Genomic DNA, 27199 nt, shown 5'->3' with positions numbered 1-27199 from the left:
CTCAGAATTCACTCCGCCACTCCTCCACTAACCTCTCCCCCTTCCAGTGCGTACTGGGGTACCAGCCGGTTCTGGCGCCTTGGCATCAGAGTCAGACCGAGGCTCCTGCAGTGGACGACTGGTTCAAGCGCGCGGAGGAGACATGGGATGCCACCCAGAAAATCAGCGCAGACTCACACCGTAGTGAGGACCCGGTGCGGACCGGGTCTGGCTCTCAACCCGAAACCTGCCCCTCCGCCTGCCCTGCCGGATGCTGAGCCCACGGTTTGTGGGGCCATTTAAAGGCCGGAAGTGAGTGAACGAGGTTGGTTACAGGTTACAGCTTCCCCCCAATTACTATATTAACCCCTCGTTCCATGTGTCTCTCCTCGGGCCAGTGGTGGCTGGTCCACTCCAGGAGTCTGTGGTGCGGGAGGTTCCTCCGCCTCCTCTGGACAACGAGGGGACCCCAGCGTACTCCGTTCGCTCCATACTGGATTCAAGGCGTCGGGCGAGGGGCCTTCAGTACCTTGTGGAGTGGGAGGGCTACGGTCCGGATGAGAGGTGTTGGGTTCCGGTGGAGGACATGTTGGACCTTTCAATGCTGCGGGAGTTCCACCGTCTCCGGCTGGATCGCCCTTCGCCTCGCCCTCCGGGTCGTCCCCAAGCCGCGCGTCAGGGAGGGGGTACTGTCACGACTCCCGCCGAAGTCGGCTCCTCTCCTTGTTCGGGCGGCGCTCGGCGGTCGACATCACCGGTCTTCTAGCCATCGCCGCTCCACCTTTCATTTTCCATTTGTTTTGTCTTGTTTTCCCGCACACCTGGTTTGCATCCCCTCATCACTCTATGTGTATATTATCCTCTGTTCCCCCCATGTCTGTGTGTGTAATTGTTCGTTACGTTTATTTGTGTGATGCGTCAGACTGTTTTTATCCGGGTATTGTTTTGAACACGTGGTATTGTATTGTTGTACATTATTTTGTGTGACTAAGTGCGCTATTCGCTTTTGCCTTTGGCTGGAGTGTTGTGACGCTGTTGCGTCCGACTGTTTTGCTTCTGCCAATTACAGTGTGCCTGTTCACTCATCTCTGCTCTCCTGCACCTGACTCCAGTTGACCAGTTGCGCACACAGCCTGACACCCAGACACCCTTCACCACCACTGGTCCCCCGTCTCTCCCTGCAGGGCAGAACCAGGGTTTCCTGGTCGATTAAGGACCAGACGTGAAATGGGTTTAGAATATTTATTAAGGAAATGGAATGGATGTGAGAATGAGGATTCAGTGGGGAAATGAAAATGAACTGGATGAAGTTGAGGGCTACGGATGAAGGATCCAGAGGGGCTGACTCTGTAGGGTTTGGCTTGGAGTCTCAGGTAGACATCACTGTCAGGCCGTGGTAGTTAGGCTGGTGTGGTAAAGGCAACATAAGTAAAATGAGAAAGGAGGTGGGGAAAGGGGGGAGAAGGGATGTGACACAAAACAGGAGGAATGACTCGTCAGATTAAAGTAGGATGGTAGTGGTGATTAATTCTTAAAGGTCTAAGCCGTTGGGGGTGGGGGGGGGGGGGCTTTACTACTATATGGCCTGAACTACAATAGCCCAGAGAAACACATTGAACAACACATTCATAAATTACAAAAAACTTTGTCAAAAAATGTATCATAAGAAACAAGGTTTTGAAGTGTCTGACCTATATCTAGGAGATATAAGAAAGCTCAGGAAATTAGTTTCCTTTTTTATATACACATATTTTTCCCCTTTTTGGGGTTGGCACAAAACTACCTTCATACTTCCGTACCAGTTACTTTCAGATGAGTCCTGTGACACTTGTGGGGGTTGTAGAGCATCTCCGTGTCCATAGAGTAGTCATAATAGTTTGTAGGTCAACCTGTACGGACGTCACAGACTTTTTTGTGAGAAGACTGATTTTGGGGACGTCTCATAGTCTGACAAACACCGGTCTAGCTCTGCTAGACATCTCTAGCTTAAATTTACGGATTTTGATGGGGATTTTTTTATTATGTTACTTAATCAAATCAGAATGTATTTGTCACATGCGCTGAATACAACAGGTGTTTCACCTTACCGTGAAATGCTTACTTTCAAGCTCTTAACCAATGGGGGGGTCAATGTAAATAGTCCGGGTGGCCATTTGATAAATTGTTCTGCAGTCTTAGGGTTTGGGGGTAGAAGATTGCACCAGTGCGACAATCGACTCTAGGGGCTTAAGGAAAGTGAGAATAGGTATTGAGGCAGATTAGCAGTTAGTAGCAGCTGGAACTTGTTTGAGGAGTTACGTTCAAGACAACTAGTTAAGTGTTGCAAACGGTCTTTGAGGCTGATTGGCAATAGTTAGCAGCTACTGCTTGTTAAATTGCTAGGAAGCTGCATTCAAGACAACTAGTTAAGTGTTACATTCAAGTCTGTTCCTTTCTCTTACATTTTTGTTAATTCTTGACACCATCAAAAAAACACCCCCCCTCTGGTGTCTTGTGTCCTTTTGGAGATCTGTGCTAAATTGACATGCCACAGATTGTAAAGAGAAAAAAGGTGACGTTAGTATGTTTGTGGGCTAAATCCTAATTTTATCACCTTGGCCTATAATTTGTCAAGAGCGTTTTCGTTGTGGAGAATGGCCATAGACTTGCCTTGGCTGAATGTGAACAATACGGTGAAATGTTCTGTGTTTCTGTGCATTTAACAGTAAACCCGGACCTTTCTGCTGGATGGTGGAGCTCTGATGTCCTTTCATGTAGAAATAGATCCCAGGGGGTCTTCCTGCTTTTCTGTTTTTAGTATAAAGCTAGAGTTGGTTCTGGGAATACTGGAAGTTGAAAGCTGTTGAAGGGAATTTTTTTTATCACATATGATCATTCATTTACTCGGCGGTGTTTGTATTTGCATTCATGTCTCCTGTTTGTTTGCTGTCTAGGGAAATGATTGAATGGACAGGCAGTGAATGCTAGATGCACAACTCACTGACCTCACACTGTCAACCGCAGAAGAGCAGCTGGATGCAGTTACTCGGCCATCGTTAAGTTGACAGGACCATCCTGGATTGTGTACCACCATTTAATTACGGTGTTATTGTTCAGCAGACGTGTCATGGACATACACAAGGATTCCTCATCTATGTGATTTTTGTCTGACCGAACATTTTTTTCTACAGAATGCCAAGGCTTTCCCTTCAAAATATAAGGAACTAGTATTCTGGTCAGCTTTTTTACTCTGAGATGTTGTTGTTTTCCAACAGAGTGAAGAGGAGCCTGTAATTGTGATGAGGAAGACAGGGACTGTTTCTGTTCATCAGAGGAACCCGGCATTCAGCCTGTTAGAGCCACGAAATCTCCAGGGGAGGAAATATTCTCAGACATCACTTGGAAATTGGAATTTTCAATAAGTTTTCTCTGTTTTTCCCTTCCTTCCACCTCCCAGACAACTAAGTTTTTAATCTACCACTACACCATGTCTCTATCGAAGTGGAGGAAGATCAGGGCATTTACTGTGTTTTCATGCATTGTAACTTTCACCACGTTCCTCTTCAGTTACACGTTGAGAGATCCCTCTCTGTACTTCTTCAAATACGCCATCCGCAAGTCGGACAGCTTCTTCTCTAAGGGCCAGTGTGGCTGTCGACAGTGTATGACCGAGCTGGAGGACGACCCCTGGTTCACTGAGAGGTTCAACCTGTCTGTCCAACCTCTGATGTCTAGGAGGAACAGCCTGCTGACTGACGACACATACCGCTGGTGGCAGGTGAGATGTTACCACTGCTAGGGTTAGGATTGAACTGGGATGTGGACATGAAGCTAGGGTTAGTTTGAACCAGGATGTGGACATGAAGTTGGGCTAGGGCTGAACCAGGATGTGGACATGAAGCTAGGGTTAGTTTGAACCAGGATGTGGACATGAAGCTAGGGTTAGGGCTGAACCAGGATGTGGACATGAAGCTAGGATTGGGGTTGTGCTAGGGTTAGGGTTGAAATGGGATGTGGACTTGAAGCTAGGGTTAGTTTGAACCAGGATGTGGACATGAAGCTAGGGTTATTTTGAACCAGGATGTGGACATGAAGCTAGGGTTAGGATTGAACTGGGATGTGGACATGAAGTTAGGGTTAGTTTGAACCAGGATGTGTACATGAAGTTGGGTTAGGGCTGAACCAGGATGTGGACATGAAGCTAGGGTTAGTTTGAACCAGGATGTGGACATGAAGCTAGGGTTGGGGTTGTGCTAGGGTTAGGGTTGAATTGGGATGTGGACTTGAAGCTAGGGTTAGTTGGAACCAGAATGTGGACATGAAGCTAGGGTTAGGGTTGAACCAGGATGTGGACATGAAGCTAGGGTTAGGGTTGAACCAGGATGTGGACATGAAGCTAGGGTTAGGGTTGAACCAGGATGAGGACATGAAGATAGGGTTAGGGTTGAACCAAGATGTACACATGAAGCTAGGGTTAGGGTTAGGGCTGAACCAGGATGTAGACGTTAAGCTAGGTTTAGGGTTGAACCAGGATGTGGACATGAAGTTAGGGTTAGTTTGAACCAGGATGTGGACATGAAGCTAGGGTTAGGGTTGAACCAGGATGTGGACATGAAGCTAGGGTTGAACCAGGATGTGGACATGAAGCTAGGGTTAGTTTGAACCAGGATGTGGACATGAAGCTAGGGTTAGGGTTGCACCAGGATGTGGACATGAAGCTAGGGTTAGGTTGAACCAGGATGTGGACATGAAGCTAGGGTTAGTTTGAACCAGGATGTGGACATGAATTTAGGGTTAGTGCTGAACCAGGATATGGACATGAAGTTAGGGTTAGGCTTGAACCAGGATGTGGACAGGAAGTTAGGGTTAGTGCTTAACCAGGATATGGACATGAAGTTAGGGTTAGGCTTGAACCAGGATGTGGATATGAAGCTACGGTTAGGGTTAGGGCTGAACCAGGATGTGGACATGAAGCTAGGGTTGAGGTTAGGGTTAAACCAGGATGTGGACATGGAGCTAGGGTTAGGGCTGAATCAGGATGTGGACATGAAGCTAGGGTTAGTTTGAACCAGGATGTGGACATGAAGCTAGGGTTAGGGTTGAACCAGGATGTGGACATGAAGCTAGTGTTAGTTTGACCCAGGATGTGGACATGAAGCTAGGGTTAGGGTTAGGGCTGAACCAGGATGTGGACATGAAGCTAGGGTTATGGTTGAACCAGGATGTAAACATGAAGCTAGGGTTATTTTGAACCAGGATGTGGACATGAAGCTAGGGTTAGGATTGAACTGGGATGTGGACATGAAGCTAGGTTTAGTTTGAACCAGGATGTGTATATAAAGTTTGGTTAGGGCTGAACCAGGATGTGGACATGAAGCTATGGTTAGTTTGAACCAGGATGTGGACATGAAGCTAGGGTTAGTTTGAACCAGGATGTGGACATGAAGCTAGGGTTAGGGCTGAACCAGGATGTGGACATGAAGCTAGGGTTGGGGTTGTGCTAGGGTTAGGGTTGAATTGGGATGTGGACTTGAAGCTAGGGTTAGGGTTGAACCAGGATGTGGACATGAAGCTAGGGTTAGGGTTGAACCAGGATGTGGACATGAAGCTAGGGTTAGGGTTGAACCAGGATTTGGACATGAAGATAGGGTTAGGGTTGAACCAAGATGTACACATTAAGCTAGGGTTAGGGTTAGGGCTGAACCAGGATGTAGACATGAAGCTAGGTTTAGGGTTGAACCAGGATGTGGACATAAAGCTAGGGTTAGTTTGAACCAGGATGTGGACATGAAGCTAGGGTTAGGGTTGAACCAGGATGTGGACATGAAGCTAGGGTTAGGGTTGAACCAGAATGTGGACATGAAGCTAGGGTTAGGGTTGAACCAGGATGAGGACATGAAGCTAGGGTTAGGGTTGAACCAGGATGTGGACATGAAGCTAGGGTTAGTTTGAACCAGGATGTGGACATGAAGCTAGGGTTAGGGTTGAACCAGGATGTGGACATGAAGCTAGGGTTAGGGTTGAACCAGGATGTGGACATGAAGCTAGGGTTAGTTTGAACCAGGATGTGGACATGAAGCTAGGGTTAGGGTTGAACCAGGATGTGGACATGAAGTTAGGGTTAGTGCTGAACCAGGATGTGGACATGAAGCTAGGGTTAGGGTTAGGGCTGAACCAGGATTTGGACATGAAGATAGGGTTAGGGTTGAACCAAGATGTACACATTAAGCTAGGGTTAGGGTTAGGGCTGAACCAGGATGTAGACATGAAGCTAGGTTTAGGGTTGAACCAGGATGTGGACATGAAGCTACGGTTAGGGCTGAATCAGGATGTGCACATAAAGCTAGGGTTAGTTTGAACCAGGATGTGGACATGAAGCTGGGGTTAGGGTTGAACCAGGATGTGGACATGAAGCTAGGGTTAGTTTGAACCAGGATGTGGACATGAAAATAGGGTTAGGGCTGAACCAGGATGTGGACATGAAGCTGGGGTTGAGCCAGGATGTGGACATGAAGCTAGGGTTAGTTTGAACCAGGATGTGGACATGAAGCTAGGGTTAGGGTTGAACCAGGATGTGGACATGAAGCTAGGGTTAGGGTTGAACCAGAATGTGGACATGAAGCTAGGGTTAGGGTTGAACCAGGATGAGGACATGAAGCTAGGGTTAGGGTTGAACCAGGATGTGGACATGAAGCTAGGGTTAGTTTGAACCAGGATGTGGACATGAAGCTAGGGTTAGGGTTGAACCAGGATGTGGACATGAAGCTAGGGTTAGGGTTGAACCAGGATGTGGACATGAAGCTAGGGTTAGTTTGAACCAGGATGTGGACATGAAGCTAGGGTTAGGGTTGAACCAGGATGTGGACATGAAGTTAGGGTTAGTGCTGAACCAGGATATGGACATGAAGTTAGGGTTAGGCTTGAACCAGGATGTGGACATGAAGCTAGGGTTAGGGTTAGGGCTGAACCAGGATGTGGACATGAAGCTAGGGTTAGGGTTGAACCAAGATGTAGACATGAATCTAGGGTTAGGGTTAGGGCTGAACCAGGATGTGGACATGAAGCTAGGGTTAGTTTGAACCAGCATGTGGACATGAAGCTAGGGTTGAGGTTAGGGTTAAACCGGGATGTGGACATGAAGCTAGGGTTGAGGTTAGGGTTAAACCGGGATGTGGACATGAAGCTAGGTTTAGTTTGAACCAGGATGTGGACATGAAGCTAGGGTTAGGGTTGAACCAGGATGTGGACATGAAGCTAGGGTTAGGGTTGAACCAGGATGTGGACATGAAGCTAGGGTTAGGGTTGAACCAAGATGTGGACATGAAGCTAGGGTTAGGGTTAGGGCTGAACCAGTATGTAGACATGAAGCTAGGGTTAGGGTTGAACCAGGATGTGGACATGAAGCTAGGGTTAGGGCTGAATCCGGATGTGGACATAAAGCTAGGGTTAGTTTGAACCAGGATGTGGACATGAAGCTAGGGTTAGGTTTGAACCAGGATGTGGACATTAAGCTAGGGTTAGGGTTGAACCGGGATGAGGACATGAAGCTAGGTTTAGTTTGAACCAGGATGTGGGCATGAAGCTAGGGTTAGGGTTGAACCAGGATGTGGACATGAAGCTAGGGTTAGGGTTGAACCAGGATGTGGTCATGAAGCTAGGGTTAGAGTTGAACCAGGATGTGGACATGAAGCTAGGGTTAGTTTGAACCAGGATGTGGACATGAAGCTAGGGTTAGGGTTGAACCAGAATGTGGACATGAAGCTAGGGTTCGTTTGAACCAGGATGTGGACATGAAGCTGGGTTTAGTTTGAACCAGGATGTGGACATGAAGCTAGAGTTGAGGTTAGGGTTAAACCGGGATGTGGACATGAAGCTAGGGTTGAGGTTAGGGTTAAACCGGGACATGGACATGAAGCTAGTGATGAGGTTAGGGTTAAACCGGGATTTGGACATGAAGCTAGGGTTGAGGTTAGGGTTAAACCGGGATGTGGACATGAAGCTAGGGTTGAGGTTAGGGTTAAACCGGGATGTGGACATGAAGCTAGGGATGAGGTTAGGGTTAAACCGGGACGTGGACATGAAGCTAGGGATGAGGTTAGGGTTAAACCGGGATTTGGACATGAAGCTTGTGTGGAGGTTAGGGTTAAACCGGGATGTGGACATGAAGCTAGGGTTGAGGTTAGGGTTAAACCGGGATGTGGACATGAATCTAGGGTTGAGGTTAGGGTTAAACCGGGATGTGGACATGAAGCTAGGGTTAGAGAATTTGGATTAGTCCACCCTCTGATGACCTGGAGGAACAGTCTGCTGGCTGATGACACGTACAGGTGATGTCAGGTTCTGAGACTTACAGGTGAATAACCACACAGGTGAGTTTGGTTCAGTCACATCAGGTTAACCGTTCTAATGATAATCAGGACAAGGAAGAAAACATTGTTTCCATGACGATTATTAATTATACTGTACGTACCAATGCCCTTGAACGATACCATCTCCTAGTCAGCTATACTTTGAGGTGGCTAATTTCTAAGATTCCACCAGATAGAACTGAATGACTACTTAATGAATACCATTCAACACTACTAGAGAAGTCTAGATCCAATAAACTGAGGGAAAAAAACGTTACACTCCCTGTTTCTCAGTATTTCAGAGACGAGAGATATTCTATTTTTGAACCTAATCCGTGGCCATATTGAGTTCAAAGCGTAGGCCGATGGTATATTGAGCTGTAAATTATTCTTGCCTCAACCCTGCATCACAGTTTGTCAGTTTATTCTTGGTTTTTCTATAGCAAGGTCAAGTACAATGAAGAATGAGCTGCCGATCACTTAGGAACAGCCCGGTTACAACGTCTAACAGTCAAATGGTACGCCGTTGTTCGTTTTAATTCAAACATCAAAAGTCCATTCACCCTTCTTAGAAGTCAGTTAGGAACACTTTCTTGTAAATTAGAATTGATCCTGGGGCTATTACCAGTGGCTGCCACCATCGTGACTCCATTAAATTAAATCCGGAGATACACGTTGGAGGTGGAAGGATCACATGCCCTGAGAGGGTTCTATGGAGATGAGGTTATCACATTCACCTTGACCAATTAGATGTAAGAGTAGATGGAATATTAACTAGAAGGTAACATCCTGTTACTCATAACTTGTTTCATAAGAGGTAAGGATTGATGAGTACTGTCTTGGTCCATCTACTGGCTCTGTTAAAAGTGGTGTGTGCTAGGGTTGAATGGTGGTAACCCGGTTACTGAGATTTACTGGGATTTACTCCGAAAACCACTCCCTTTTTCCGGGATAAATAACTGTTTTGAAAGCCAATACTAACTCGCATTAGCGCAATGACTGGAAGTCTATGGGTATCGCTAGCATGTTAGCCGACTTCCAGTCATTGTGTTAACGCTAGATAGCAATTGCGCTAATGCTACTTAGCAACTTACTTCAAACTGCACTCAGACATAAAAATGGTATCTTTAAGTTCATCTGACTCTGGGGAAGTAGATAAAGGGCCTCATTGCCGAAATCCAAATGTGTCCCTTTAACAATAGTTTTTTTTATGCTGAGAACTGAAAGTATGTTTTTAAATAACATCCTTAGAATGTTCTTTAAACGTTACTAATGTTTTGAAAACCTACTTTAAATAGAACCATGAGGGAACCTGTAGGAAACGTTATGGGAAGGTTGTATGCAAAATAACCATATGACAATCATTCTCTCACCAAGCTCTAAGAAACACATGGTCCTCAGATAATTATGTGCTGGCTGGCCTGTCTCTGCTGTGTCCCTACCTCAACTGTCTCTGTTCTGGCCCGAATGGTTAAAGGCTGAGCTGAAAGGCTTGAAGGTCTCCCTCTCTCTCCAGTGGTTGCAGGCAGAGCAAGAGCCGGCCAACTTCAGCGAGGTGGTGGAGAAGTTGTTCCAGGTCATCCCTGATGCTGACCTTTACATGGATGCGGGCCCTGAGCGCTGTAGGACCTGTGCTGTGGTGGGGAACTCTGGGAACCTTAAGGGCTCCCGCTACGGAGCCCTCATCGACTCCAGTGATGTCGTCATCAGGTGACTCATCAAGCTTGTTTTTTGTTTATGAGTTACATAAAGCATTATGTTAGGAACTGCAAAGCCACAAAGGAGTGATTTTGTTCTGTATAGCATTCATGCCTGACCAATATCTAGGCTTTGGTGTTAATTACAAGTGTAATCATTGTAGTCCAGTTTCTTGATTCCCACCCCCACCGTTGATAAGATTACACCTGTGCAGGGATACAAACGGTTTTGTTCTATCAAGGCGTTTATAGCCTACAATTATCATCACAATAGCTCATGAAAGGTTAAATTGGAACAAACACAAGTCTGTGATCATTGTGACATGTAGGTGTAGACGCCCCATTTGGTTTGATGTCAATATGATTTCACCCTAACATAGACCGTTCCGCCCATCATGTCACACCTTTCAGCTGCCCTAGCTGTTGTTCCCATGTCAGTTTGTCTCATAGAAGTCAAAGCCACTTGGCCCCAAAACCTGTTTTAGCATGATGTGCCATGAGATTTAGGGCTTTCGCTATTTTGTAGTAGTCAACTGGGTGGGACTTGATATAGGTTAAGGAAGAAACACAGAATTCCATCCAGGTCAGCTAATGAAATTGACTCCTGAGAGAACTTTCCTTAACTGCAGGTGGCAGTTAATCACCCTTGGTTTTATGTGTTCAGACTATACACTCTCCGGCACATAGATGGGGGTAGGGTTAGTGCCAATTCGTCCCTCCAGGATTTTGCTGGGATTTTTTTTTCTATTTGAGGGCAAAAATGCTTGATTTTTCCATGGCAATATGCAATGATTTTTGCCAATTTGTTGCTAAAATGCGCTGATGAGGGAAAACGTTTGTTTGTGTGGCTTGATTAAACCATATTATGTGGAAAATGTGCAGTGATTGGTTTAAATTGCAAGCCCTCTTTTTGTACGACGTTGATGGGTCAGTTTAATGCGATACCTGAGATGATTTGACTGTTTTATGCTGACAATAGTGCAGTGATTGGGACCTGCCAATACACTCTGAGAAAAAGAAATAGGGTTAGGGTTAGAGCAGGAAGGGTAATGAAGCCGACTATAGACAAAGGTCGGAGAGTGAAACCGGGGGAGGTGCATCTGCAACAGCCGAAAGTTGAACACTGGTGATTTTCCAACAGCAAGGCTCAGATCAACTTGGCAGTGTCAACATACACTACATTACCTAAGGTATGTGTACACCTGCTCCTCCTTATTCCAAAATCATGGGTATTAATATGGAGTCGGTCCCCTCCTTTGCTGCTATAACAGCCTTCACTCTTCTGGGATGGCTTTGCACTAGATGTTGGAACGATGCTGCGGGGACTTGCTTCCATTCAGCCACAAGAGCATTAGTGAGGTTGGGCACTGATGTTAGGCGATTTAGGTGTGGCTCGCGGTCGGCATTCCAATTCATCCCAAAGTTGTTCAGGGCTCTGTGGAGGCCAGTCAAGTTCTTCCACACTGATCTCAACAAACCTTTTCTATATGGACCTCGCTTTGTGCATGGGGGCATTGTCATGCTGAAACAGGAAAGGGCCTTCCCCAAACTGTTACCACAAAGTTCGTCTAGAATGTCATTGTATGCTGTAGCGTTAGGATTTTCCTTCACTGGAACTAAGGGGCCTAGCCCAAACCATGAAAAACAGCCCCAGACCATTACTCCACCAAACTTTAAGGTTGGCACTATGCATTGGGGCAGGTAGCGTTCGCCTGGCATCCGTCAAAGGGTGATTCATCACTCCAGAGAACGAGTTTCCACTGCTCCAGAGTCCAATGGCAGCGAGCTTTACACCATTCCAACCGACGCTTGGCATTGTGTATGGTGATCTTAGGCTTGTGTGTGGCTGCTCAGCCATGGAAACCCATTTCATGAAGCTCCCGACAAACAATTATTGTGCTGATGTTGCTTCGAGGCAGTTTGGAACTCTGTAGTGAGTGTTACAACCGAGGACAGGCGATGTCTAAGGAGTTATGTGCTTCAGCATTAGTTTAGCCTACCACTTCGCAGCTGAGCAGTTGTTGCTCCTAGACGTTTCCACTTCACAATAACAGTACTTAGAGTTGACCGGGGAAACTCCAGAAGGGCATACAGTGCCTTGCGAAAGTATTCGGCCCCCTTGAACTTTGCGACCTTTTGCTTCAAACATAAAGATATAAAACTGTATTTTTTTGTGAAGAATCAACAACAAGTGGGACACAATCATGAAGTGGAACGACATTTATTGGATATTTCAAACTTTTTTTAAAACTGAAAAATTGGGCGTGCAAAATTATTCAGCCCCCTTAAGTTAATACTTTGTAGCGCCACCTTTTGCTGCGATTACAGCTGTAAGTCGCTTGGGGTATGTCTCTATCAGTTTTGCACATCAAGAGACTGAAATTTTTTCCCATTCCTCCTTGACTGAAATGTTTTCCCATTCCTCCTTGCAAAACAGCTCGAGCTCAGTGAGGTTGGATGGAGAGCATTTGTGAACAGCAGTTTTCAGTTCTTTCCACAGATTCTCGATTGGATTCAGGTCTGGACTTTGACTTGGCCATTCTAACACCTGGATATGTTTATTTTTGAACCATTCCATTGTAGATTTTGCTTTATGTTTTGGATCATTGTCTTGTTGGAAGACAAATCTCCGTCCCAGTCTCAGGTCTTTTGCAGACTCCATCAGGTTTTCTTCCAGAATGGTCCTGTATTTGGCTCCATCCATCTTCCCATCAATTTTAACCATCTTCCCTGTCCCTGCTGAAGAAAAGCAGGCCCAAACCATGATGCTGCCACCACCATGTTTGACAGTGGGGATGGTGTGTTCAGCTGTGTTGCTTTTACGCCAAACATAACGTTTTGCATTGTTGCCAAAAAGTTCAATTTTGGTTTCATCTGACCAGAGCACCTTCTTCCACATGTTTGTGTGTCTCCCAGGTGGCTTGTGGCAAACTTTAAACAACACTTTTTATGGATATCTTTAAGAAATGGCTTTCTTCTTGCCACTCTTCCATAAAGGCCAGATTTGTGCAATATACGACTGATTGTTGTCCTATGATTGTTGTCCTTTTTGTATCCAAATCCGGCTTTAAACTTCTTCATAACAGTATCTCGGACCTGCCTGGTGTGTTCCTTGTTCTTCATGATGCTCTTTGCGCTTTTAACGGACCTCTGAGACTATCACAGTGCAGGTGCATTTATACAGAGACTTGATTACACACAGGTGGAATGTATTTATCATCATTAGTCATTTAGGTCAACATTGGATCATTCAGAGATCCTCACTGAACTTCTGGAGAGAGTTTGCTGCACTGAAAGTAAAGGGGCTGAATAATTTTGCACGCCCAATTTTTCAGTTTTTGATTTGTTAAAAAAGTTTGAAATATCCAATAAATGTCGTTCCACTTCATGATTGTGTCCCACTTGTTGTTGATTCTTCACAAAAAATACAGTTTTATATCTTTATGTTTGAAGCCTGAAATGTGGCAAAAGATCGCAAAGTTCAAGGGGGCCGAATACTTTCGCAAGGCACTGTAAATATGACAAACTGACTTGTTGGAAAGGTCACTGAGCTCTTCAGTACGGGCTATTCTACTGTCAATGTTTGTCTATGGAGATTCCACGGCGGTGTGCTCGATTTTATACACCTGTCAGCAACGAGTGTGGCTGAAATAGCCAAATCCAATCATTTCAGGGGGTGTCCACATACTTTTGTGTGTGTGTGTATGTAATCTCAGCAAAAAAAGAAACATCCCTTTTTCAGGACCCTGTCTTTCAAAGATAATTCGTAAAAATCTAAATAACTTCACAGATCATTGTAAAAGGGTTTAAACAATGTTTCTCATGCTTCTTCAATGAACCATAAACAATTAATGAACATGCACCTGCGGAACAGTCGTTAAGACACTAACAGCTTACAGATGGTAGGCAATTAAGGTAACAGTTATGAACATTTAGGACACTAAAGAGGCCTTTCTACTGACTCTGAAAAACACAAAAAGAAATATGTTCATCTGCTCATCTGCATGAACGTGCCTTAGGCATGCTGCAAGGAGGCATACAGACTGCAGATGTGGCCAGGGCAATAAATTGCAATGTCCGTACTGTGAGACGCCTAAGACAGCGCTACAGGGAGACAGTACGGACAGCTGATCGTCCTCGCAGTGGCAGACCACGTGTAACAACACCTGCATAGGATTGTTACATCTGAACATCACACCTGCAGGACAGGTACAAGATGGCAACAACAACTGCCCGAGTTACACCAGGAACGCACAATCCCTCCATCAGTGCTCAGACTGTCCGCAATTGGCTGAGAGAGGCTGGACTGAGGGCTTGTAGGCCTATTGTAAGGCAGGTCCTCACCAGGCATCACCGGCAACAACGTCACCTATGGGCACAAACCCGCTGTCGCTGGACCAGACAGGACTGGCAAAAAGTGGTCTTCACTGACGAGTCACGGTTTTGTCTCACCAGGGGTGATGGTCAGATTCGTGTTTATCGTTGAAGGAATGAGCATTACATCGAGGCCTGTACTCTGGAGCGGGATCGATTTGGAGGTGGAGGATCCGTCATGGTCTGGGGCGGTGTGTCACAGCATCATCAGTCTGAGCTTGTTGTCATTGCAGTTAATCTCAATGCTGTGCATTACAGGGAAGACATCCTCCTCCCTCATGTGGTACCCTTCCTGTAGGCTCATCCTGACATGACCCTCCAGCATGACAATGCCACGACCCATACTGCTTGTTCTTTGCGTGATTTCCCGGATCTCAGTCCCATTGAGGACGTCTGGGACCTGTTGGATCGGAGGTTGAGGGCTAGGGCCATTCCCTCCAGAAATGTCCAGGAACTTGGTGGTGCCTTGGTGGAAGAATGTGGTAACATCTCACAGCAAGAACTGGTGCAGTCCATGAGGAGGCGATGCACTGCAGTACTTAATGCAGCTGGTGGCCACACCAGATACTGACTGTTACTTTTGATTTTGACCCCATCTTTGTTCTGGGACACATTATTCCATTTCTGTTAGTTACATGTCTGTGGAACTTGTTCAGTTTATGTCTCAGTTGTTGAATCTTGTTATGTTCATACAAATATTTGCACATGTTAAGTTTGCTGAAAATAAATGCAGTTGACAGTAAGTTCTCCAATTGTCCACATGGCTGGCTGAATTTTGCTACCATCGGAAACTTCGGAAAAATTGCCCATTATTTTGTTTTTCTAAGGACCCAGAAAACAGCAGTGTGAGAACCTATTCAAGTAAGTCAATATTTTTTGAAAATTGTTGTTTTTAGCTAGCTTGCTACAGAAACTTAAGTGTGCAGGCTGACTCAAATTAGCTGCTAATGTAATGTTAGCTATTTAGCAAACTGTATAGCTAGCTAAGTTAATTAAATATCACCAGCTTGCTAACGTCATATTAGCTAATAAGCTAGCTATCTTGATGTATTTATCGTTTAAACTAAATTCATTTGTAGCTAGCTAACAGCCATGGAAGAGGGTGAAAGATTAGCTATCAATTCAAGCTGTCAGAGAAGGGAGAGTAGGCTTTTCTGGATAGGGAAGATACCTTTTGCGGGAGGACATTTTTGAAAATATTCTCCAGTTCTAGTCAACAGCGAGGAAAAACATAGGACAGAGAGATATAGTAACATAATATTCAGTGCTGTCTCATTTGAGTATAATGCAGCCTGTTTCTTTAGAATGTTTTCTGTTCTCAGGTACAGAGAGCAGTGAAACTCTGTCTGCAGATGAAGAGGTCCCAGTAAATGTCCCAAGAGAATAAGGGTACATCCTTGTATACCATGGATTATATGTGTACCTATGTTAGCACATGCTGTGAACAGAAATACAGTTTAAAAGTCACACACAATGTTTAAACCTATTACAACTGGAGCAGGCCAACTCTGCTGGGCGTGCAGGTTTCTGTTCCAGCCCAGCACTAACACACCTGATTTTAATGTATCAAAATGAATGAGTTAATAGTCAAGTGTGCTATTGCTTGGCTGGAACAGAAGTCTGCTTCCCAGTAGATCACGGATCAGTGGAGCGAGATTGGCCAGATCTGATATGGACTTTCTTTTGTTCACCTGAAATTATGCTTTAGTAATAATAGCCTACTTGTTACAAAAATGTCTAACCTTTACATATGAGTTAGCTTACTTGTACACTTTGAAATAATATGAGATAGTGTTGAAGTTTAGTGTTTAAACTTGTTTTAATTGTAAACTGGCCTACAGTATGATCGCATTAGCCTTATGGGCATTTGCAAAAGACTCCTTGACAATGTTCATCTGAAGCAGAGAATAGCTTAACTCACAATTTGTTTACACATTGTTAAGCTCTAGGTTCTCAATTTAAAAACAATAACAGTAGACAATGTATGAGGCTAATCATTATCCAGGTCATCTACAAGTCTATGCTAGGTAAAGCTCCGCCTTATCTCAGTTCACTGGTCACGAAGGCAACACCCACCTGTAGCACGTGCTCCAGCAGGTGTTTCTCACTGATCATCCCTAAAGCCAAAACCTCATTTGGCCGCCTTTCCTTCCAGTTCTCTGCTGCCTGCGACTGGAACAAATTACAAAAATCTCTGAAGTTGGAGACATTTATCTCCCTCGCCAACTTTAAACATCTGCTATCTGAGCAGCTAACCGATCGCTGCAGCTGTACATAGTCCATCGGTATATTGCCCACCCAATTTACCTACCTCATCCCCATACTGTTTTTATTTTATTTACTTTTCTGCTCTTTTGCACACCAGTATCTCTACCTGCACATGTTCATCTGATCATTTATCACTCCAGTGTTAATCTGCTAAATTGTAATTATTCACTCCTATGGCCTATTTATTGCCTACCTCCTCATGCCTTTTGCACACAATGTATATAGATTCTTTTTTTTTCTACTATGTTATTGACTTGTTTATTGTTTACTCCATGTGTAACTCTGTGTTGTTGTCTGTTCACACTGCTATGCTTTATCTTGGCCAGGTCGCAGTTGCAAATGAGAACTTGTTCTCAACTAGCCTACCTGGTTAAATAAAGGTGAAATATATATATTTTTTTAAATACTAGACTTTTGTACATGCCTTGTGCTGACATGAAATTGTTTAGTGCAAATCCAACCCTTGTTATCTAGGTGATAAAATGTCTGGAAACAGAAGATGATGGAGGTCCTTCTCTTCAAACATACAAACAACTACTACCACCAAGTTCAATGCCAGATACTTTTATCCCAGAAGGTCTGAGTGTCACTTAGTCGGGCTACTGTGACAATGAAGATGGTTTGCCTAAGACTACCACAACAATTACGTTTGTCTATGCCAAATGTGTTTAATTGTAAAAGAAAGAATAATAGTTGGCCTATAAGAAACAGTTTTTATTCAATGGGGCTAGGCAAAGCAGAGATGACAATACTTTTAATTTCACCCAGACAACAATATAGCGTATTATCTACAGTATGTTTACAATATCATAAAGAGTAGTATTTACATGTTCCAAATTACGTTTAATATATTCATATGGTTTAAGGGGGCACTTTTGTCAGGATGGCAAGGTGCTCTCTGCTCAAATTGCACAACAGAATCATTGATTGACCAAAGCACAGCATATGACAACCATCTCGTATGACTAAGGAATGTCTCCTTTCATACCTGAAAAGGGACAAAGTATAGTTAGATTGTAGAAACTGATGCTGCTGCAGCATTGCTCATCTTCACGTCGGGAATCCAGTCGACGTGGGTGTCTTGACAGAGGTCAGCTGGTTGAACCTACAGCAGTACATAAACCAATGAAAAGCACCCCTGATGTTAGAATAGCACTTCTTTAGGTCACTTATACCATCGGGGCTCTTCATCGTTTGGTTGTTTAATTCATTCAGGTGTTTTAGTGTCATATTAAGATTAAATTGGGCTGCAACAACCAATAGTCAACACAGCAGGTTGACCTATCCTATGGAGGCCTTTGTCCTATTCTGTAATGTCCATACATTTTCCCTCTTTATGAATAAAGCTCTCAACAAATTATCAATGAGTTATCATATGAGTTTTGTCCCCCAGACTATATGGATGTCATATTGTATCATTTGCGCCCCGCCTTTTTCATGGTCATGGCTAGAAGGGATCCAGTTTTTGTCAAATTAATGTCATATTCTAGATTACATGGTTGCATTCAAGACAAGGTCGTTTTTTATTGATCTGTTGTCAGTGGCAGTAGAGTAGGACCAGGCTACCATCGTATTAAAAAAATATTCTGCTAATGTCTCCATTCATATAAAGTGTAGTAGAATTGCATCAAATGTTTATCGAAGGCCACATTTTTCCTGTGCAAAGGAAAGAAATCTCTTTGATATAGCCTATAAACCTCTGTCACTACGCGCTTATTAATAGCCAAAATGATCACTTTCCAATCTGCTCATCACATTAGGAACAGTAGGCTTACATTAGTCTGCAGATGCGATGATCGAGGGCATGCAGTCATTTGTTATAATGGTTCCATTTTATGGTGAAAAAAATAGCTCGACATATGCTAATAGCTAGACTACAATCTAGCTAGCTAATTTAGTGTTCACACCTGTTTCGCATAACAGATAAACTAAACTCAAAATCAATCAGACTTGACTTACCAGTTATGAAATGATCATAGCAGACCCTGTACTGACAGCTGTCTGGGTTCAGGTCTTGACAGGCAAAAAGGTTTACTTGCTTTTCTGACAGTTCTCGAGTCTTCTCTCATTGGTGTCATCAATGTTCTTTCATGATTGCGGGGAATCTGTAAATATATCCACAGAAAATGACCTTGGTGATGAATCAACTAGTTTTAGGCACTGCTATCATGCAGTTTGAGGCAGAAACTCGGCTGTTGTTGTCAGAAGAAGTAATGAAGTGGTCTTCCAACATGGCCGCCCGGCGGTGTCATACATCAACTGCAAGCCCTCAATACTATAGCACACACACTCACGAACTGAAAACATAACGTGTGTAGGCTACAATTAATTTGGTTAGACAGATGACGCAAATATCACTTTCATTTGTATCCCATGTAGCTTGAGAATCACGGCAACTTTGGTTCCTGTTTGTCATTTCTTTGGCCATTTTCGCTTGGGTCAACCAAAAGCAGCCTAATGATTGGTTGACAAATAGTGCATCCCACAATGCAGGTAATGGCTGCATGGTACAGTTTGTGAGAAGCAACTACAGTGACTTGAAGGCGACTAAATAAAAAACTGCATTACCTTTGCTTACAAGGTATTTGTAAAGTTCATGCAGTTGATGTGTAGGCGCAGTTTTTATCCCCATAATGCAACACACTGTATCGGCTCAAAGGTACACATTGACTACTTTAAAATGGAGATAGCCCTCAATGGTGCTGGCCATGCTGTCACAGAAGCATGGAAAAACAGGAGATGGGCTCTCTGGTACATCTCCAGGCGGCAGGTAGCCTAGCGGTTAAGAAAGTTGAGCCAGTAACCAAAAGGTTGCTGGTACGAATCTCTGTGCTGACTAGGTGAAAAATATGTTGATGAGCAATGCACTTAACCCTAATTGCTCCTAAGTCACGCTGGATATGAACTCAAATGTAAATGTATGGTTTTTCTCCACTCACCAGCAGTTCTGTACAAATATTCCTCAATGTAAAGCTGTATGACTGCACTTATCTTCTACAACATCCCATGCTGTGGAGCAGCATGCTTGCTGATTTAATTACGCAGAGACTGGGACAAGAGACGCAAGACTTATTGCTTTTCTTTTAACACAATCCTTCTCTGCAGTACAGGCTTACAAGCACAGGAATTATGTACAGTTCATAACATCCTGCATCCCCTGTGGGCCCTGGTTAAAAGTAGTGCTCTATAAAGGTAATACCGTGCCATTTAGGACGGCGCCCGTGTGCTGCTACTACAGTGACTTAGATGAACGCTCGATTGCCCGACCCGACTCTGCAAATGAAAAACATGTTGTATGTACTCTGCTTCAAAATTATAGTACCCATCCCGTTCCATGTAATGAAAATAAATATTTACCAGCAAAATCCATCTCTTTTTTTTAACTTATTGTTAAAAACCTATGTATTCTGGTTCTATGAGAGCTGGTATATCACAGGTGTCAATGAAGCACCGGGATATTTTATTAAAACATGATTAGCTTGTCTGGATAATAAGACACTGACAGCATGGACCCACAGCCAAGCGCATAGCCCAAGGTAATGTAAATTTATAGAACCCATCCCCCTTCATGTAATGATAAATATTTACTGGCAAAACCCCTCAGACTTAAAAAAAAAGAGCCTATTTATTCTGGTTCTATGAGAGCTGCTATATCACAGGTGTCAAAGATGCACCGGGTTCTTTTATTCAAACATAATTAGCTTGTCTGGAGTATAAGACGCTTACAGCGTTGGATCAGCGGTGGATTAAACATCAATCAACTTCTGATCCGTGTATGATGGGGTAAAGCCTCAGCAAGTAACTTCATTAGGTTGGATCCTAGAGCCCAACAGATGTAGTGATAGCTATGCACCTCACATCTGTGAGTGAAAAACCCAGTTTTAGATTGGATTTCTGCGCTATGTTTTTCAATGAGGAGCCAGACCAACTATCAGTGTGTAAATTAGGAGGGAAGTCCTTGGCTGAAATTGATTATACTGCTCACCCCACACTCACTTAACTCACACACACAAAGATCTCCCCTTGGAAGAACGAACTAACTATATTAATTAAACAGGCAGAATCACAGCTATAGCTTTCCCCTCAATGCACTCACTGTAACTGGGACACAAATATTAACTGTATGATGTGGAGAAGCAGGAATTCCACAAACTGTCACATGCCATGGCACTACTAGGATGTGGGTATTCAGTAGATATTTACAGGAATGTCATGAAAACGGTTAATCCCAGAGCCTGATGTTGAGGATATACAGTAAGCCTCTGGTTCATCACCACATTCAAGTTCCAAATGACAGAAATGTCATTTAGATACAAATTCCAGTTTTGTACCTCCAGGCATCCCACCTTCAACAAAGCAGATATGTTGATTAGTATGTGAAAGCATTGTCATCCATTTGTTATATTTAAGTTATAAGGCACAGAGGGGTGTGGGGTACATGGCTGAGGGCTGTTCTTAGGTACAGCCCTTAGCCATGGTATATTGCCTTATTGCTATTATAAACTGGTTACCAATGTAATTAGAGCAATAAAAAATACATGTTTTGTCATACCCGTGGTATGCGATACGATAAACCACAGCTGTCAGCCAATCAGCATTCAGGGCTCAAAACCACCCAGTTTTTATAATGCAGGACAACCCACTTTGACTCTAACCGTAACCCTGCTCCTGCAGAATGAACATGGCTCCTACCTCTGGCTATGAGGAGGATGTTGGGAGCCGGACCACCCATCACGTCATGTACCCAGAGAGCGCCATAGATCTGGACAACACCACCAGTCTTCTGCTCATCCCCTTCAAGACTCTGGACCTTCAGTGGATCACCAGCGCCTTGACTACAGGCTCCATCAAACAGTGAGTGATCAATGACCACGCGCCACACAGTCACTACACGTTCATCAAGTTCACCTGAGAAAGTGTAGTAAGTGCACTTTAGCGAAACCTTCAATGCGAACTGTAGTGGATGCCTGTGGAATTGTTTGTAATGAATGGAAAGATGAAACCGCAAACCACGTTCTCATCCCCGGGAGGTCTGGTATCCTTTATGCTGTGTAAACAGTCTTTGTAGAAGTGCACCCGGTGCCTCCTTCAGGGCTGTTTGTCATAACCACAAGTATCCACATGTTGGCACGTACTGATATAGACCTCTTCCAGCGCCACAAGGTCGATGTTCTCAAGCTCTGTGTTAGACAATTATTACACATTACATGAATCATCTCAATTAATCACCTCATTATTACCACAAGTTAAGATTCTAAGCATGTGGATTCCTTCAACTGGGTCATAAATATGGCTTCAGCTGGAACGCTTTTGACAGTTACATCCTTATGGTGACGTTCCTGTGTTAATGATCTAATGACTGCTGAGGATGAGTGGGATGTTAGGAGGAAGAGGAGGAGGAGAGTGAGGAGGTTGTGGAAGTGCTTAGCTGCCTGTAGGAATCTTTACTGGCACCTTGAGTATCAGCAGGGGTGGCCTGACCCATTCTTTGCCCAGTGGGCCTGTCTAACTTGTGTTTTCTGCACAATATGATCCTTATCTCTGTAATAATGGGGGCCTCAAGTAAGAACTGGGCCAGTGTGGGCCATCGAGAGGGAAAAATGGACTGGTTTGGGGGCCTCAAAGAAAAAAATGGGCCAGTGTGTTAGAAATGCCAGGGCCGATTTCTGAGGATCAGGGTTGAACTGTAGCCTAATAATGTTATGGGTAAGATGGTCAATAATTCTTAGCGCTATAGTTATATCACAGCACAGCTTGAATCCTGATGAAGGCAGCATAGCTATCGAAACTTTGATATCTATTGCACTTATTTAATCTGACCTAGACTGTGCAGCTTTTCTTTTCATACAGTCTACCCTACCGGTGGGTAGACTGTGTGAATAGCATACCTGTAGTACAAATCAAATCATTCCCAAATCAATATTGGTTATATGACCTCACACATCACAATAGCGTATGACCCTTGACCTTGATGGGAAACAAGCCTCTGCTGTTTGCGATGGTATCTGTCACTGTGATCATCTGTAAAAACATAAATAATGTGAGAATTACTTTGTTTGCAAACTGTTACTATACCAACACAAACATAAAAAACAAGTATCAAAACAGTAACCAAAACAGTATCAGTATCACAAATACACTGAACTGTAACATATATTTTCTAACCTGAAATCGGGTTTCTTTTCCAGACGTGACAGCCTTTTACTGAACGTATTACCGGTATAGGCTACTAGTTTGTCGTGAGGAGCTCATAGTCAGTATGGCTAATGTTAGCCAATGCTGATAGCCAACCGGATGGCCACCACAAAGTAAACAAAGATGGCGGCGCCTCTGTCAGAAATAAGGTGAATTTGATCAACAATGGTGGTTTAAACTGACAGTACCAAAGGTTCTTTGGTTTCCCCTTTTATCTGTGATAATACTTTGATATTTCTTATATTATGTTGTCTTTTGTTTCTTGCAGCACGTACATTCCTGTTCAGTCCAGGATTAAGGCAAACAAGAACAGGGTGAGTGAACCCTTGGCTGCTTCCAAAATGGCGCCCTAAAGTAGAGTATTACTTTTGACCAAAGCCCTATGGGTTAATCTGCTTTAGTTTACCTTACCTGGAGACAATATAATGCAGATTTTGAAGAGCTAGTGATTGGTTGGTTGGTTCATTGATTGATAATGTTCAAGATTTAAATTCTTTTCACTTGTCACAAGGTCAAAGCTGTTGTTATGTTTTGCAGGTGTTGATATACAGCCCGACCTTCTTTAAATATGTCTATGACGCATGGCTGGAGAGTCATGGCCGGTATCCCTCCACTGGCTTCCTCAGCCTATTGTTTTCCATTCATATCTGTGATAAGGTGAGCCCACCCACTTCCTTTTGTGTCTGCCTGACAAAGTTCTGTACATTATGAGAGTGTTCTGTGACTGCAAAGCATGCGTTGGGTTCGCACTGAGGTTTTACAGAGTTTAAAGCCGGAAAGTGTCCCAAGTGCCCCAAAATGTTTACCTCTGATGGAAATGAAGTAACCCCTTGCGTCTGCGAAATGGCCACACGCTGTGCAGCACTGTGTTATCTACCCTCCACTGCTCTACAAACAAACACATTTTGGGTGGGAAAGAGGGGCAGAGCGCCGGGTGTTCTGCCTATTATCTGCATCTACACGGGAGGTGTGAAATGCAGGCAATTACCATGTGCTAGATGTTCTCTAGAACCTAAAAGAGGTTGACTCTAGAAAAACTCCACAGTTGCCCCAAGTGATGCAGACGGCATCCCAGTGTCCTATAGTTGTCTTATAGTTGTTACATAGAGGTCAACTGAGTCATTTAGAAGAGAAGAAAAATAAATCCTAGTAACTGTATAAGGACGTTTGTCTAGTAACTGCATAGTTTCATCTAGAGTTAAAGCATCATCAATAGGCATGTTTTGTAAGTTTCTCGAAAAAACCTGCAACTGGAGAAATTAGCTCTACAAAGTCAACTGTATGTGTCAGAGTACCAGAACATCATATCAACGCATCAATCAGTACAGTAACATTCCACCTCATCAGTTCTGTGGCACATGGCATTAGGCCAAAGCATATAAGTCACATAGAAGAGTCTGGCACCATGATGGCCAATTCCGGGGCGGACGAGTACCTCTGTATAATGGTGTGTTGTATCATTTAGGTGAGTGTGTACGGGTTCGGAGCGGATCAGTACGGGAACTGGCACCACTACTGGGAAGAGAATCACCAGGGAGGAGCATTCCGCCACACCGGGGTGCATGATGCTGACTATGAGTACAACGTTACCCTGCTTCTGGCTGACAAACACAAGATCAAGATTTTCAAAGGCTTCTGATGTCTGGAGATGTTACTGGCCTGAGACCATCAAGCCTCTTGAATGAAATTCTGTCGACTCAGAGGTTAACCACTGGGCATAAACTGGTTGAATCAACATTGTTTCAACATAATTTGTCAACGTATTGTGACGTGGAATCTGTGTAAAATTCATTGGATTTGCAAAAAGTAATCAACTGTTGTTTTGAGGGTGAAATTTCAACCACAGGATTTTGTCATCATTGTAACCAATGTTCAACATAGACAAAGCTTGTATAAAATATGTTGAATTGGTACCTTTTGAAACAATGTCAGATATTCAATGTTATATCCACTATCAGGAGAAAAAAAAAACTATAGCTGGGCAGCAACTCCTTCTGGAAAATTCTACCGCTATCTATAGCTATTCCTTTGGTCTCCCATCCTGGGTTTTAACCCAGCCCAGCCCTGCTAAGCTTTGATATGTCACTGACAACCCCCCCCCCCCCCCCCCCCAAACAAAAAGTGTTTTGTGAACTAACACTCGCACTTTACTTTGTTCCCCCTTACTAGCTCTGACTTTGCTGATAGCTACTTCATTGAGGATAAATGTACTTACTATGCCTGTGATATGTGGTTGGTCCACCTAGCTATCTTAAGATGAGTGCACTAACTAAGTCGCTCTGGATAACAGCGTCTACTAAATGACTAGAATGTAAAAATGTACAAGCTAAATAGATTCACTTTTGCTATCGGAAGTCATTCCAAGGGGTAGGTTTAACAAAGCAAATTAAATGGAAACATACTTTATCAATCATATACCATCAATGATGCTATTTAGGCCTATTGTTTCAATTCAACCCAGGATTCAACTAAAAATAGACGATACATATAGGCATAGGGTTTAAAGCTTTGGTTGATTTTAAATGTAATCTAAAAGTTAATAGTATACTGTATATGTTGGATTCATGTCTCCATCTTAACCAAAAATCTAAGTTAAAGAATAGGACTACATCCAACTTCATTTAAATTCCATTTACAGTTTGATTTGATTTTGTCCTATTCTTTAAGTTCGATTTTTGGTCGAGTTGGAGAAGTGAATCCAACATCTTGATTACTATTAGATTTTTTTTTACTTTTTGGGGGGGTATTTTGCCACCTCTTTCTCATTCGATCTTGTCTCATCGCTGCAACTCCCCAATGGACTCAGGAGGCGAAGTTCGAGTCATGCGTCCTCTGAAACATGACCCGGCAAACAGCGCTTCATAACACCCGGCCGCTTAACCCGGAAGCCAGCCGCATCCATGTGTTGGAGGAAACACTGTTCAACTGACGGCCGAGGTCAGCCTGCAAGCGCCCGGCCCACCACAAGGAGTCGCTAGAGCCAGATGAGCCAAGTAAAGCCCCCCCGGCCAAACCCTCCCTTAACCCGGACGACACTGGGCCAATTATGTGCCGCCCTATGGGACTCCCAATCATGGTCGGTTGTGATACAGCCTGGGATCGAACCCAGGTCTGTAGTGAAGCCTCTAGCACTGCGATGCAGTGCCTCAGACAGCATAACAATTATTAATGGAATTAAAGCTCGACTAAGTCAGTGGGACATATTAAACTATTCAAGCAGTAGATTAATCTCCTTTAAATGCTGGTTATTTGTTGTGTTAATCAACCAAACACAATTCACTGTTACTTTTGTAATACAGTAGCCTAAAGGTAAGGCTAACTTACAGACTAACGTAACAGTATTTATTCAAATGGGTAACACATCCATAGCCACATTTTGACGCTAATGTAACTATAAATGTCTTATCAATTAAAGAGTGCATGTTCAAGATCACAGGTCTGTGGAGATCTTCACAATTTGTATAATGAATGTCTATAATAAACGGCATTGATCACTTGCACCATGTACTATTAATGTAATATATTCTCAACTGAAATCCATGTTATTTGGTTGTGCTATTAGAAGAAGAACAGGGATAACACATTAAGTTGTATAAATAAACAAAATATCTGACATTGTATTCCCATTTGTTGTGCTATTAAATGGTCTTCGGTGCAGTGATACACATTTACAGTGCCTTTCAGAAAGTATTCACCCATGACTTTTTTCCACATTTTGTTGTTACAGCCTGAATTTAAAATGATGTATATGCTGTGTCACTGATCTACACACAATACCCCATAACGGCAAAGTGGAATTATGTTTTTAGAAATGTATAAAAAAAAAAATGAAAAGTTGAAATGTCTTGAGTCAATAAGTGATCAACTCTTTTGTTGTGGCAAGGCTAAATAACTTCAGGACTAAAAATGTGCTTAACAAGTCACACACGTTGCATGGACTATCACTGTGTGCAATAATGGTGTTTAATATGAATGTTTTGGCCCGCAGCTGATTTTATTTACCCCCCCCCCCCCCCAAGTAAATAAAAAATAAATAAGCTAATCAGCTCCAAGTGATTTTAATTTTGGAAATCTGTTTGAAAGTGTTCACACACATAATAGAGAGATGTGATCGTCTACAAATGGAAGCAAGGTTTGAATTGATTATGTTTTAGTCAAATATATCCGTTTGGGTCTTCTTACGGCCAATTTGCAATCTCCAAATTATTTGTATTATGTTCAGGCCCCCTGACCATGCGCTCAAGAAAAATTGGCCTGCAGCTGAATGTAGTCGATGATCCCTGCTGTACAGAATACACGTGCTCAAACACAGGCATCCTGTTAGCAATAAAGCACAAAAATAATACTGCAAAAAATGTG

At 43.5% G+C, this 27199-nt stretch overlaps 1 protein-coding gene across 2 annotated transcripts in view; it reads left to right on the top strand.

The window, feature by feature from the left end:
* The window catches only part of LOC139373563 (CMP-N-acetylneuraminate-beta-galactosamide-alpha-2,3-sialyltransferase 1-like), a 49325-nt gene extending 22430 nt beyond the window's left edge, over positions 1 to 26895 (top strand). The window contains exons 2-7 of one of the 2 annotated variants that reach the window (XM_071114222.1): positions 2913 to 3736; positions 9823 to 10016; positions 21320 to 21499; positions 23109 to 23154; positions 23378 to 23497; positions 24306 to 26895. In XM_071114222.1, coding sequence (XP_070970323.1) covers positions 3446 to 3736; positions 9823 to 10016; positions 21320 to 21499; positions 23109 to 23154; positions 23378 to 23497; positions 24306 to 24479 — 1005 coding nt within the window. In that variant the 5' untranslated portion in view covers positions 2913 to 3445 and the 3' untranslated portion in view covers positions 24480 to 26895. The remainder of the gene's footprint in view (positions 1 to 2912; positions 3737 to 9822; positions 10017 to 21319; positions 21500 to 23108; positions 23155 to 23377; positions 23498 to 24305) is intronic. The other variant, XM_071114223.1, reaches the window with a different exon arrangement.
* The last annotated feature ends 304 nt before the right edge of the window (positions 26896 to 27199 follow it).

The sequence above is a fragment of the Oncorhynchus clarkii genome, chromosome 18, assembly GCF_045791955.1.
Source record: "Oncorhynchus clarkii lewisi isolate Uvic-CL-2024 chromosome 18, UVic_Ocla_1.0, whole genome shotgun sequence".
In the NCBI taxonomy this organism is placed as follows: Eukaryota; Metazoa; Chordata; class Actinopteri; order Salmoniformes; family Salmonidae; genus Oncorhynchus; species Oncorhynchus clarkii.
This window is presented reverse-complemented; position numbering and strand designations above follow the sequence as displayed.